This window comes from Mytilus trossulus, chromosome 14 (genome assembly GCF_036588685.1).
Source record: "Mytilus trossulus isolate FHL-02 chromosome 14, PNRI_Mtr1.1.1.hap1, whole genome shotgun sequence".
NCBI lineage: Eukaryota > Metazoa > Mollusca > Bivalvia > Mytilida > Mytilidae > Mytilus > Mytilus trossulus.
Window position 1 is genome coordinate 17015141 of NC_086386.1, and position 13648 is coordinate 17028788.

General features: G+C 31.6%; 1 protein-coding gene across 6 annotated transcripts in view; it reads right to left on the minus strand.

The window, feature by feature from the left end:
• Nucleotides 1–3041: 3041 nt before the first annotated feature.
• LOC134696163 (ankyrin repeat domain-containing protein 50-like) overlaps nucleotides 3042–13648 on the minus strand; it is a 47853-nt gene continuing 37246 nt past the window's right edge. For 5 of the 6 annotated variants that reach the window (XM_063557818.1, XM_063557817.1, XM_063557819.1 and 2 more), the window contains 2 exons: nucleotides 4184–5814; nucleotides 3042–3513 (listed from right to left, as the gene is read on the minus strand). In XM_063557818.1, the coding sequence (XP_063413888.1) occupies nucleotides 3507–3513; nucleotides 4184–5814 (1638 nt within the window). In that variant the 3' untranslated portion in view covers nucleotides 3042–3506. Of the gene's footprint in view, nucleotides 3514–4169; nucleotides 5815–13648 lie in introns of all 6 variants that reach the window. The other variant, XM_063557816.1, reaches the window with a different exon arrangement.

Here is a 13648-nt window from a genome sequence, read left to right on the forward strand (position 1 = left end):
GCAGAAAAACATGAACATTAGGCCAAGGTTAAATTAAAGTGTTTAATTTACAAATTATGAATACATACACCAAATATAGTTGACTTTTCACTTATAGTATCCGAGATACTGACCTGATCATGAACACTTAACCTTTAAGCTGTAGACTAGCTGTATATCATGATAATGAGGTCAAGGACATGACAAAAATAAACATTTTTTTTCAAGTAGTCCCTTTATGATGATAATGAGGTCAAGGACGATGAAACTATGACAGACAGAATCTGCTTAAAAGGTGTGAAGCACTAAGGTCTTTGAAACATCACCAGGCGTTGTAAATTATGTGTATTGGTATATATACTATATTCTTACACTAAGGTATTCTTCTTTCTGACATAAGCTTTGTTCAGATATCCTCGACTTCATTACCAGACAGATATCACTAGATGTCTCGTTTTACAATATTTGTTGCATGACAGACAAAAACAATCATTTTTTATCCTGTTCTAATGAACAGTCATTTGGTCACCAATATTATGGTACCACAATAGTGTACAGAAATTTTGCATTTAACTAATACCCAATCTATTTCCAACTTGATGATAGATTAATAGTTGCTTACTTAATGTCCAGCAGCAACTATTTCAGACATATTCAGGACGAAAACTATTCACAATTACACAATAGATCATGGAAGGTCGTTAGAAAGCAGGAATGAACAGCTGGAAATTAGGACTGCCTATGGAAAACAATGGTATATTGGACTGGGTTATTTTTGTGAGAAAAAAAATCTAAATGAAGTACAATCATTGTAACTCTTTAAACTGTTAGAGAAGTGCAACAGATAAACCTTCTACTGCGGATTCATTATTTTTCGTTTGAAACCAACTTCCTGGATTTACATATTTGCTGTATGATGTTATACAGATTTTGAAAAACCACAAAATCAAAAATCCACAGAAGTGCAAGTTTCCCATGAAAATAAATGAATCCACAATACCTTACAGGTGAACAGATAAGAACAGATGGACAGATAGAGAGTTGTCTCATTGGCACTCATACCACATCTTCCTATATCTATCTATAGACAAAATGACCAGGGTAAATAAATACCTACCCAATTAAATATAAAGGAGAAGGTCCGGTAAGGACCGATTTTGGCCTCAAATTTCAGTTTCATCTGACGAAAGATTTTGACCACTTTTTAAACACTTAAGTGTCCATTTCATTTGATTCAATTATTTTTTGTGAAAGATTTTAACTCATTTAGTCATAAAAACGATCCGATTCAAGCTAAATATGAAAAATCTACCAAATATGTGAAAAAATGTCACTTTTCAGATGGTTTTTGTCAAAAATGAAAGTGGTTGCATCCGTGTTCATTCTCAATCTTTATATATGTTATGTATAATCATCAAATACAACATCCATTTTAATATTTTGGATGAACACAAATGCGGCCACTTTCGTTTTACACGGAAACCGTCTGAAATTTAACTAAAATGCTTGAATTTTGATGATTTCAGTAATTTAGCATGACTTAATGGTGCTAGTACTCAATATATGTGCATTGTTTTGCCAAAAACAGCCAATATTTATGTAGCAGAACCATTCTACTATCAAATAAATATCTAAAAGTTTACATTTTAACAGTTTTGTAAAACTGCTATATTTTGGGGCCAAAAAGGGCTCTTACCGGACCTACTCCTTTTAGGAAACCAGAAAACATAAACACAACATTCCAACAATGTTGTTTGGTGTGACCTGATCTTTGTTAAATCATTACAATAGAAGGTTCCAAGTTAAAATCGAACAAACTTCATGCATTGTCAAATTCTAATGGTGCAGGATGTGTTGGATTTCAAAATGTAAGTGTATTTTATAATAGGTAATGTATACAATGTGTCACACAATTCTAGATTTTCCAGCTGACTTTTTTTTTTTATACAACCTTACATCATAATACAGAATCCTTCTGAAGATGTATGTACTGGACAATCATCAATCAATCAAACAGGTCCTTTAATTTTTCTTTCGGGCAACAAAAAAAAAAACAACACAATTAAACATGAATTTTTTACTGATAATATTCGAAAATATGAAAATAAATTAAAAATGTTGGAACAAATATGCAATAAAATGAAATGACTAGGTTTGGATTTTTCAATGGAATTCACCAACAATATAACATAACAGCACTAAAAAATAACAATCACATTGATATTCACAACATTTATATTAACAGATGCAAATATGCTGAGAATTAACTCAAATATTTTTCTGAAAGCTGAACAAAAATTTTAATGGTCAAAATATATCAAAGAACCCTATTATTCTCTTCTCTTTTTCTCTTGCACTTGAAATAATTTTCTACTAATCTTTGGTTATTACCACATTATCAATCCTTCAAAAACATAATTGTGCTCTATAAATTTGCAATCTTTTTAACAGAAGTTAGCAACTCTTACAAGAAAAATTGCTGTGATATGGTCTGAGAAATAAAAAAGATGAACTTCGAGAATAAAATGACTGAATCAAGCTTTCAACACATTTTTCAGGATCCTTGTCCCAATTTCAGTGACACTTTATATGAGTTTGTGAAACATAAGTTTGTTCAAACCTTTTGTTCTACCAGAAAAAATATTTACAATTTATACCCAACTGAACATAAGTGAAATAAAACTTCAGTATAAAATCAGTGTTAAATCTTTAAGAGTTAGCTCCCTTATACTAATGAAGTCAAACCTGATACATACAAAATTTACAACATATTCAGCCTAGTTACGAGTTTATGCATAGTTTTGTTATGCTTGCAGCACCAAAATGCTATTTACAAAATTGCACTTGAATTGTTTCACATTAACACAGTAATATCTGCTATATTGACATCCTAGTATATATAAAAATCTGAAATATCATAATGCACACACAACATGAATGTTAATACAATGTGTTTGAATGCTGACAATAATACACATTGTGTGTTGTATGTTGTGTATAAAAATCAAAAGAATAGATGTGTAATATGGAGAAATCAGTATTTTGAATCATCTGTTCTTGGTCTAGGTCTATTAAAATATATTAGTTCCAGCTTTAGAACAATTAGGTTTGGCTATTGATTGTTAGAATTTTATAACTTCCTATATCTTGTAAATGTAATATGTAAATACATGTACAACAAAAATAGCTGTTTTTAACATATGTTGCTATATATGAATTTTATCCTTGAGGCTTCAGAGGAAATGTATGCTACCCTTTCTTAATATATGACAATTAAGATCTACAGGTTAAGGATATTTTGTCTTGATATTAAATATATTATGCAGGCCTAACCATCATTTGTAAGCAACTGATCAATCAGAATTCACTTGAATGTGCCAGAAAATAAACCATTGCTATAAATACACAACACATATATCACAGAATATAAACAGTTTACAAGGTTATGTAATGTGAAAAGTCACATGTCATTGCACTAAATCTTCAATCTTCCCTCTAGCTTGTTTTCAGTCTGAATGATGTGTATCCTAATATCTGAAATAGAAATACAAACTGGTCAAACTAACTCTGATAAAGTAAGGCAAGGCCCATGCAACTAATCTGAGTATATAACAATAAGAGCATAAACATAAGAAGATGTGGTATGAGTGCTAATACAGTCCAGATATTTACTCCAAGTTTCATAACTGCAAAAACTTTTGAACAACTTTTGGATTTCATATAAAATAACAAACAAAAATATTAAAACTATGATTGTTTTGCTTCTGCTTTTCATGTCATATCTAAATATAATCAATGCACACCTCCAGACAGCAGAGTTATTTGTTAATTGTATCCTACTGTATAATAAAGTCTGTATTGCATAATTACGGTAGGCATATGGGGAAATTTATGAGTTGCCAAACATTCTAAAGGCAACATCAAACTCAACAGTGATGTTATCATCTGATTCAGCATGAAGCTTTGTTATTCTGGAGGCCAGTATTGCTGTCTGTCAATATTGACAAGCCAAATACAAGCAACTCATTTCAGAATCTATTGGAAATGTGCAATTTATGTAAAGAACAAATAAAACATGTAACTATAATATTGATTAGCAATGTAAATCAACAAGCCTTACTAGTGACATATCTATACTTGTAAAAATTCATAATATGAAGTCTGATTTCTTAATGAGAAGAGAAACATACCTAAGTTAACTTACAGTGGAGTCTCTTTCTTTAAAGGAAGCCCATTAGGTCTAGGAGGTCCAGAATAGTTTGACCCAGGACCAACACTAATACTCATAGGTCCATGACCATTCATAATCTTCTCCTCTCCAGTTAGGTTAGAAATCTTGTTGAAATGTCCATTCATTGCTCCACTTTTAGTTATTTTAGGATTAGTAACGATCCCATTCCTCTTACGTCTCATTTCAGGGGAACGCATTTCTAAAGCACTTTGTCCCATTATAACATTTGACTGCTCTGTGTTTGTTTTTTGATGAAGTTTTAACTTTTCCAAGTCATTTTTCATACTAATGAAATGTTGTGGATTGATCTGCCAAACAGGTTCATCAGAGAAATCAGGATTAGGATTCGTAATTATATTAATGGTTGCAGAAATTTCTTTATCCTTCAAGTTAGAAAACTTAACTGGAGATTTGGCAAAAATGTTCAAATTCCTTTCTGTAATCGGTGAGAGTTTATTATGTTCATTATGGACCATAACCTCAATACTAGGAGTAATATTTGGAGACTGAACTGGGGACTGAGGCTCGCTAACTGGAGACAAAATTCTACTGACAGGCCTAGCACGGTGCCTAGCCATAGAGCACTGTTGAAGTTGTTGTGTAAATGTCAGACATTCGTTACTATTAGGAGCACTTTGATTACTTTGGCTTGTTGATGATGTCATATTACTTGATGATTTCGACGAGTTATTAGACGCAAAGGATTTTCTTCTATCGAAAGTTGAGTCGGGAGATTCTGATGGCGAACTGTTCAACTGATTACCATTGACAATAACACCAGTGGTGACTGTAGCATGTGTATGTGCAGAACCAGCAGCAGACGTAGGCCTGGTCTCATTACTAGACGTAGAAGAATTGCTTCTACTCTTTGTCATGGGCGTTGCACCATTCTCTTCCAGTAACTTACAAATACCTGAATGACCTGATTTCATGGCAACTTTGATCGGTGTCCTTCCAAACTGGTCAGCATGGTTTGGATTAGCATGATACTGAAGCAATACACGTACACAGTGTTCATGTCCTTCTTGTGCAGCAATACACAAAGCAGTAGCACCTTGATTACATGTATGATCAACATTAGCTCCATTTTCAAGAAGAAGTTTAACAACCTTCTCATGACCTTGCCAAGCTGCTGACTGCAATGAAGTACGATTGTCATTGTCAACAGCATTTACTTTTGCACCAAATTTCAAAAGAAGTGAAACAATTTCGAAATGTCCCTGCCATGCAGAAATGTGAAGGGCAGTACGTCCTTCAAGATCAGTAGATTCTACATCAGCTCCTATTTCCAATAAATATTGCAATATATCTACTTTGTTTTCTAAAGATAACATATAAACTGTTGATCTCCCATCAGCATCTTTGTAGTTAATGTTTGATCCCTGTTCATACAGATATTCCACTACTTTCCTGTGAGATTCCAAAGCAGCCACTCGGAATGCTGTTTTCTGGTCATGTGACCTGTGATCTATTGTTGAACCGTTTTCCACAAGGGAAGTAACAACCTCAAGATGTCCTTCTTGTGCAGCAAGGATGAGTGGATGGCGTCCATCATTATCAACTTCATTTACTTTGGCACAATGTTCTATTAGACAGTTACAGACCTGAAAAGAAAAAAACAAAATTAATTAATTTATAGAAAAAATTAAGTTAAAAAACAATTTTAAGTAAATGTCAAACAAAATTACTAGCAATTAATGTAATCATGTGAATAAACCAAAAAATATCAAAGGCTTTTTACCAATTTTACAATAAAACTAACTTCTAAAGCAGGCTGAAGATTAAAGCAAGATTTTTTTCTGACCCACTGTTATGCCAGTAAGAAAATATAAATGGGAATATAAATATTTTAAAAATTGACAAACTTGGATAATCTCTTATATATACATACAATACATACATGTATATACATGTAAAACAAACGAAGTTAGAAAAATCATGTTTAATTTTGCAAAAACAGGTTAAACACAACTAAAGTATCCCAAAAATAACTTGGTTTACAGCTTATCACTACCCTTGCAGACATTCACATTTGCCAAAATAGCAAGCTCTTTGTACACTCCATCTATGAAAACTTTAGTATCATGTACTTGGCACTATACCTAGATGTCAAGAAACTGTCTTAATTTTGAGTCAAAAATAATAAAGCCTTATTATAGACTCTTTATTTTTTTTTAATCTATGTAAAACATTTGAATAATGTGTCAAATTAAAACATATCAGAACAGTTTCCATAGTTTATTTACATAAAAATAAAAACAAATTTATTCAGGAATCTTAAAGAGATTACACTTATATGTAAATGTTTATTTGACTAATTTTGTTCAATGGCACAGTTTCAAAATGAATCAATTTTACATTGACACATTCTAAGATTGTATAACATAAAACACTTGGTTATACTTTAACAACAACACAAAAAGTTAGATATGAATAGAGTCATTACACAATCAAAACATGGGGTTACACATTTAAAGACCTAAAGGGGATGGTTACTTATAGGGGGCATACTTAGAGCTCAATCAGTTTCAATTGGAAAAATCAGTGTCAAATATAAAAGAAAATCAGAAAGACTCACAATGGATTGAAGAGTTATAAATTTATTTTACAGAATATGGCACTTATTCATTATTGACCATTTAAAGGCGTAATCTAGCTTCTTTTTAGAAGTTTTAACTGAATAAGATAACAATACTCTAAATATCATTGCGGTTACTAGTATGTTGTATTTTGTGTACCGGTAACCCTACATCTTTTTTTATAAAAATTCACAACAGTAGACTGTCTGATATAGAAGGTATCAAACGAAAAGTAAATGTTCAAAAGTACTAGGTGGATATTTTCCATCAATAATAATAATCAGTGTTTCACAGTAACTCATATTTTCCCCTAATTTCTAAATAGCTAAACAGACACATGACAGAGCATTATTTGATTCAACATATATATAAGATGATGTGGTAATGAGTGTCAATGAGGCAACTCTCAATCTGAAGTTAAAAATTATGAATCAATGTACAGTCTTCATTTCACAAAGCTTTAGCTGAGTCCCACCAAACAGCAAGCTATAAAGGGCTTCAAATGTGACTTAGTTTTAAACCATTTAAACAGGTTTACATCTTAAATAAATCATATTAGAAGATCCATTACTCCACTGTTAGTATTAAACTTATAACACTATAAAAACATAAAGCTGACTAATAAACAAATCTAACAAAAGTTGGTCAGGGTTATCAGATGTCTAGGTGAAAAATGACCACAAGTAGTCATTGCCCAAGGGAAGATAACTCTACTAATGAAAACAGAATGGAATGCTTTGTTGTTAATTTTATACACTGAGACCACAAACATTGACAAAATCTTGTTCAAGTGGGAAAATCTGTCTGAAAAACATTACTAATAGAACTATTTATTGTTCATTAATCCTTAAAATAAGCGGTACTTTTCATACATTTAGTGAAAAATGTCAAGCGATTAAATGGATAAAATAGCCTTCATTTGAAAAGCAATTTAAATAACTATATAATACCAGTAAATGCTTTTACATTCAATTGTAAATGTAGGAACATTTAGAAATCACTCCATGCATTAAAGACCTGTGTATGACAGTGTCTGATAAACAAAGTTACTCTTATACTGTATACTGAACAGTTAAAACTATTTCTATCAAGAGAGCGCCTCAAAGATACATTTAAGTTCCAACATGTAAGCAATAAATACACAACTTATAACTCCTTAACATTCTGTTTCTGCTTCAGTCATTATTCTACAGTGAAAATTATCATTTCTTTAGCAGTTTAGTTAACCCTTGCCGCAAAACTTAACTTTGGTACAAGTTTCTGTAATTGACATGACTTCGGAACCAGGTAGTTCACAGTGGCTATATTTTTCCTTCGTTTTATTAATTGGAGGTCAAAATGTGAATATCCGTGAAATTGCATGCTTTAAACTTTTTTGATCTTTTTATGTGCCAAGTTTTTTCTATCCCCATGGTTCGAGACAATGTTAGAAATTCGTTCTGTGGAGTTAAAACAGACCTTTACATTGACTTGAAGCATGAGATGAAGCTATAACTTAATAACATCATGAGTATCATCAGAATAACATTTATAGGGTTAAACTAAGTGTTAAAATTTCACAGATAAAATCTACTGTGTCAATGACTGTCCATTTGGAATTTTAATTTTCATGATAAAAATCTAAATAAAATAGATGTTCACCCAAAAAGGTTGTCACCTTACTGGTAAAATATGTTTCATTCACCTCATGGCTTATTACACCACATCTTTATAAACTATTTCCCTTACAAAGTAAAAACAAATTAATAGCACTAGCAGTGAAATAAGGTTTCTCAGAATCTAAAAATTGACATTTTTTTAATTTCTCAATTTTGCAGGATTGTTCAATTTTCTGTGGCCATATCACTTATTAATGACCTTATTGTAAAATGTATTTTCTACAAAGGTACCCCTGGGAAATTCTTGTCAATAGTAGTGAATGAATTACTTCATATACAGAAGGTGATATTAGTTAACATTTATATTGACTAGATGGCAAACTCATTCAACCAGCCTCATACATCACTGCCTAATTGATATTGAAGATCATATAATATTGAACTGATCTGTATTAGTCACCAGCTGATGCTCAATACATGGCAGCATGCTCCAGTTAACAATTTAGTCATTACTCCAGACAAACCAAGTGTTAATGTGAACCAAGGAAAAGTATTTCAGGTTTCAAATGTGTTTTTTTTCTATTAAATTTGTTATAGAGCAACAAAACCTAATTAGTTAGCAAGCTAACTTCCCCTGTGCTAGCAACCCCTCCCCTACCCCTATATTTTTGTTGTTGCATCATTTCTTTCTTATTACTTTCAGCCATGACCCTTTTCTGTAGACTTGCTACAATTCCCTTTCTATTATTTTTCTCTTACTAATTTATATGTTTACTGATAAGTGCTAGCCTACTGATTGCCCTTGCAGATGTCAGTATAATTGTAATCTCCTAGTTATAGCAGTAAAACTATTAAAGGGGCAAAATTGAAAAAAAGAAGAAAAAACATAATTAGGAAGGGACATGTAGCAAGTCTACCTTTTCTGTTATACTATAATATAATACATATATAACTATCTATGACCTTGTGACTAATCAAAAGCAATAGGAAACTTCCTCTCATGTATTTTCCATATATATATAAATATTATAGAATTTGATATATCCTATGGAAACCACTTCTTGACTATCTTTGACCTCCATCTTTGACCTCCATCTTTGATATGATGACCTCAAGAGCAAATTGCTAAGTAGTAGAGAATTTATCTTCTAATTATATGTGACAATATTATCCAAGTAAGCAGATTGCATTCTGATATATAATAAACTAAGCATTCAGAACACTTAGATTGACCAACACAGTCTGGCAGGCAAGAACCAAAAGATTATGAAGCAAGAAAAAAAAAGAAATCTTTGAAAATCTAAGAGATAAACTGGCATTTGCTCCATTTTTGGCAACCGTCTTTTAAGTATGAGTGTATCATTAGGTCCTTGACTAAGAACCAGAGAAAATCAAACCTGAAGGATGTCTTTCCAGTCAAAATATGCAGGTATTATGAATCATTAACAAAATATCCTATGCTCTAACAGAGTTCCCTAAAATACTCTAGAAATGACATATTTTAATGTACTATCAACCAAACTATTATATACTAGTGTCTTTGGTTACAAGATAAATAAGTTAATTGGTATAAAGTAATTTGTAGATATCTATCTATTACAGACAGGTAGTAAGGGGGTTAATGGTCTAATAAAGACAAGATCAATTTCTATGTCTTAATGACCCTGGTGATTCATTTAACTGTCACTTACAAAATTTGTGATGTTTTAACATGAATTGTGAGATTGTTAAATCCTTGCATATAGTTCAATGATTTCCTTACTTTATGATCTTTAAAAAACTTCACACTCACACCACATCTTCCTACATCTATTTAGTAATATTATGGAATGCATTTAGACAAAATAATGAACTCTCAAGAAATTTAATGGTCAAGCTAGAAAATTCCCAACTGTTTTGTCTTTTTTGCATCTAATTTACAATGTTTTAGGGGTAATTAAATGCAAGTTTAATAATTCACACAACTTGAAGGTGCCTAAAAAATGTGTATTTATATATATATATATAAAAAAGAAGATGTCGTATGATTGCCAATGAGACAACTACCTACAAAAAGACCAAAATGACACAAACATTAACAACTATAGGTCACCGTACGGCCTTCAACAATGAGCAAGGCTCATACCGCATAGTCAGCTATAAAAGGCCCTGATAAGACAATGTAAAACAATTCAAACGAGAAAAACTAACGGCCTTATTTATGTAAAAAAAAATGAACGAAAAACAGATATGTAACACATAAACAAACGACTACCACTGAATTACAGGCTCCTGACTTGGGACAGGCACATACATAAATATATATTTTGAAAATCCTAAAAGACCAAAGAGATAGCTAATATTCTTTCAGTTAAATAATGCTGGGTCAGTTAAATAATTCACATTGGGCACATCTTGTATGATCAATAAAAAAATATCACCTTTTATTTAAAGCAATATAAGCTTTAAAATAAAGATTTTTTTGGTTCATATATCAAAATAATCATTCCCATATTTCAGGAGAAGTTATTTTCTCAACTACAAAGCATATAACCTGCAGAGTTCTAGAACCCTGCAGTTAAGAATACACTCAAAACCACTACACTGTTACTTATCTCACAGGAATCATGTAATGTGTGGGGATGATTAGGTTAACAGGGAAACAGTTTATCTTGGTGTGATGAAAGGATTTCATGATACCACTGCAGACCTGGCCCAATTTCAAAATATTTCTAAAATGCACATCCATTTAATCTAGAAAATATGCTAAAGTAAAAAGACAAATTTCACTGGTGAATAATGAAGTGACATTAATACAAGATGCCCCATGTTTTTATTGAATCTTGCCAAAACATTTGATTACTCACCATAATTTAATAAGGAATGTTGGCAAGCAAAGACTACAGTGTGTATGTGACTTATTAACAAGAAGATTCTTCCATGATTTCAATCAATATAGACTATGTGTTCTAAATGAGTTCCATTTGTCTCTTATAATTGAGAAACCTTATTTTGTATACCCAGAAATCAACAACAAGTGAATAAGCGAAAACAACAACAATTTTGTTAATATTTTGCATACTATTTAAAAAAAGAATTCTTGACTTTTTGGTATATTTTATATATAACAGTAACTGTCAGATTTACCAAATATATTGGACCACAACACCATAAACATCAGACTTCAAAGTACAAAGACGAGCAATACTAAACACATGGTCCATAGTAATAGCCAAACTGAAGAGTACAAGTACAAAATGTGTCCACACAAGCGTTCAAAAGTCCAGTAGCCCACTTCAGCATTTAAGGAGCAAAAACTAGCTACACCTGAAAAAGCACAATTTATATTGTTTCCAATGAGACTTTGACCAAAAACAGAACATCATATAAATTTAAGCATAAAGATGTGTTGAATGATTGCCAATGAGACAAAGGTGTGAACAATTACAAGCCAGTGTAAAACCTTCAACAATGAGTAAAACCGCATTGGGTATTAAAAGCTATAAAAGACAAGACAAAAATTGAACCCATTCATAAGATAAACCCAAGTCTTTTAAAGTTATATTGCACCATGCATCATTACCACACAGCAACAAAGAACAGAAAATGGCCTTGACAACAAAAGATGAAAAATTAATTTGTGTGACCTGGACAGTTAAATTAACACCTAAACAGAATATACAAAGAAATCACAGCCATAACTATCTTTCTCAGGAATTGAACTTATTTGGAACAATAATACAAATGTTTGGACTTTTCAATTAAACAAAATAATGGTCCAGCATTATATACTAATAAAATAACCACAACTAACAGCTGGACCCATTGGCATCATCACTTCAGTAACCTTTCTGACCTTGACAGACACATAGAAGTCTTAAATTGTTTCCATCATATCCCACCCCATCCCACACAGATGGCAATGACAGAACTCCTTAGGAGACCAATTCTTTATGGCTGGTGAAAAGTACAGTTAACACCTCTCCAACTTCATATCCCAATAAAAAAATCATTACAAATGTATCAATTCTAAACTACCTCATTACCAACAAAGTAAAACTTTGAGAAAAAGAAACCAAATACTGTTTCAAAAGCAAGACTCAACATAATCATAAAGTATAAATGTGCATATCTTATCCATTGATGAATTCCATTGATAAATTTAAGTGTGTACATAAAATTCTACAAATTTAAGAAATTTGTCATGGTGCGTTATTTGGCTTAAATTTGTGTTAGTGTTATTTTGGATAAAAATATGTTTTATTTTATGAAAGAAAATTTAATGTTTGTATTTTGTAAAAGTTTTAATTAATCTGTTTAATTAATTTTACCTATGCTGTGGCATTAGTACTCGAAATGTCACAGTTTGCTCAAAGCACCTAATTTTGAAAGACTAATTGTAATTAGCATATGTCACTTGGAAAGTTTACGTTTTTTATCAAAGCTGTAATCAAAACATTATAGGATTAGGCTTTGTTAATTAATGTCTATTTTTTGTTAATGAGAGTAATATTTACATGTCGAGTCATATTGATTTATATTTGGTTTTAATATAAATAGCTTGTAAAATTTAGGAAAATCAGTCACCTTTCGGAAACCTAAACTTGCACTGCTAAAGTCTCTTATACCAGTATACTGGGTCTGTAGGACTGTCGATCAGTCTCCCAGTTGACTTTGTAGTGTTTAGACAAAAAATGTATTTTTTGACTCACCTTTTATTTTTGAGAATTTTTAAGATAACAGTCAGTGTTTCGGAAGCGTAACCTCACACTACTCATGTCATTATACTGGCCCTATAAGACTGTCTACCAGTCTACCAGTTGACTGTGTAGTGTGAGACTAAATTTATCTCTGACTCATAAATTTAACTTTAGAAAATACTTTTGAGAAACTTTTATTTTGAGACTTTTATATTTTGAAATTGAGATTAATTACATTTTATGTTTTAGTAGTTTTGGCATTTATTTTGGATTTTACATTTAAGGAGAAATAGTTTTTACTTTGGATTTGATATTTAGTTTTGATACTTTGTACTTTAATTAGATTATTATTATTATTTGGAATTGTTTACTAATTGATTTGTTATCATCATTCGTTTAAATTGTTACAGTAATTAAATTATGAAAACCTTCCTTGCGTTTTAGCTATGCCTATCAGAACATTAAGTCTAGCGATAGACTGACCCCCTGTCCCTTGGTTCCAGCACATACGAGTTAGCTCCCCCTTATTTAACAGTGCTCTGGAGTGAACCTTGGTGACAGATATGGCGGAGTTGACCCGAG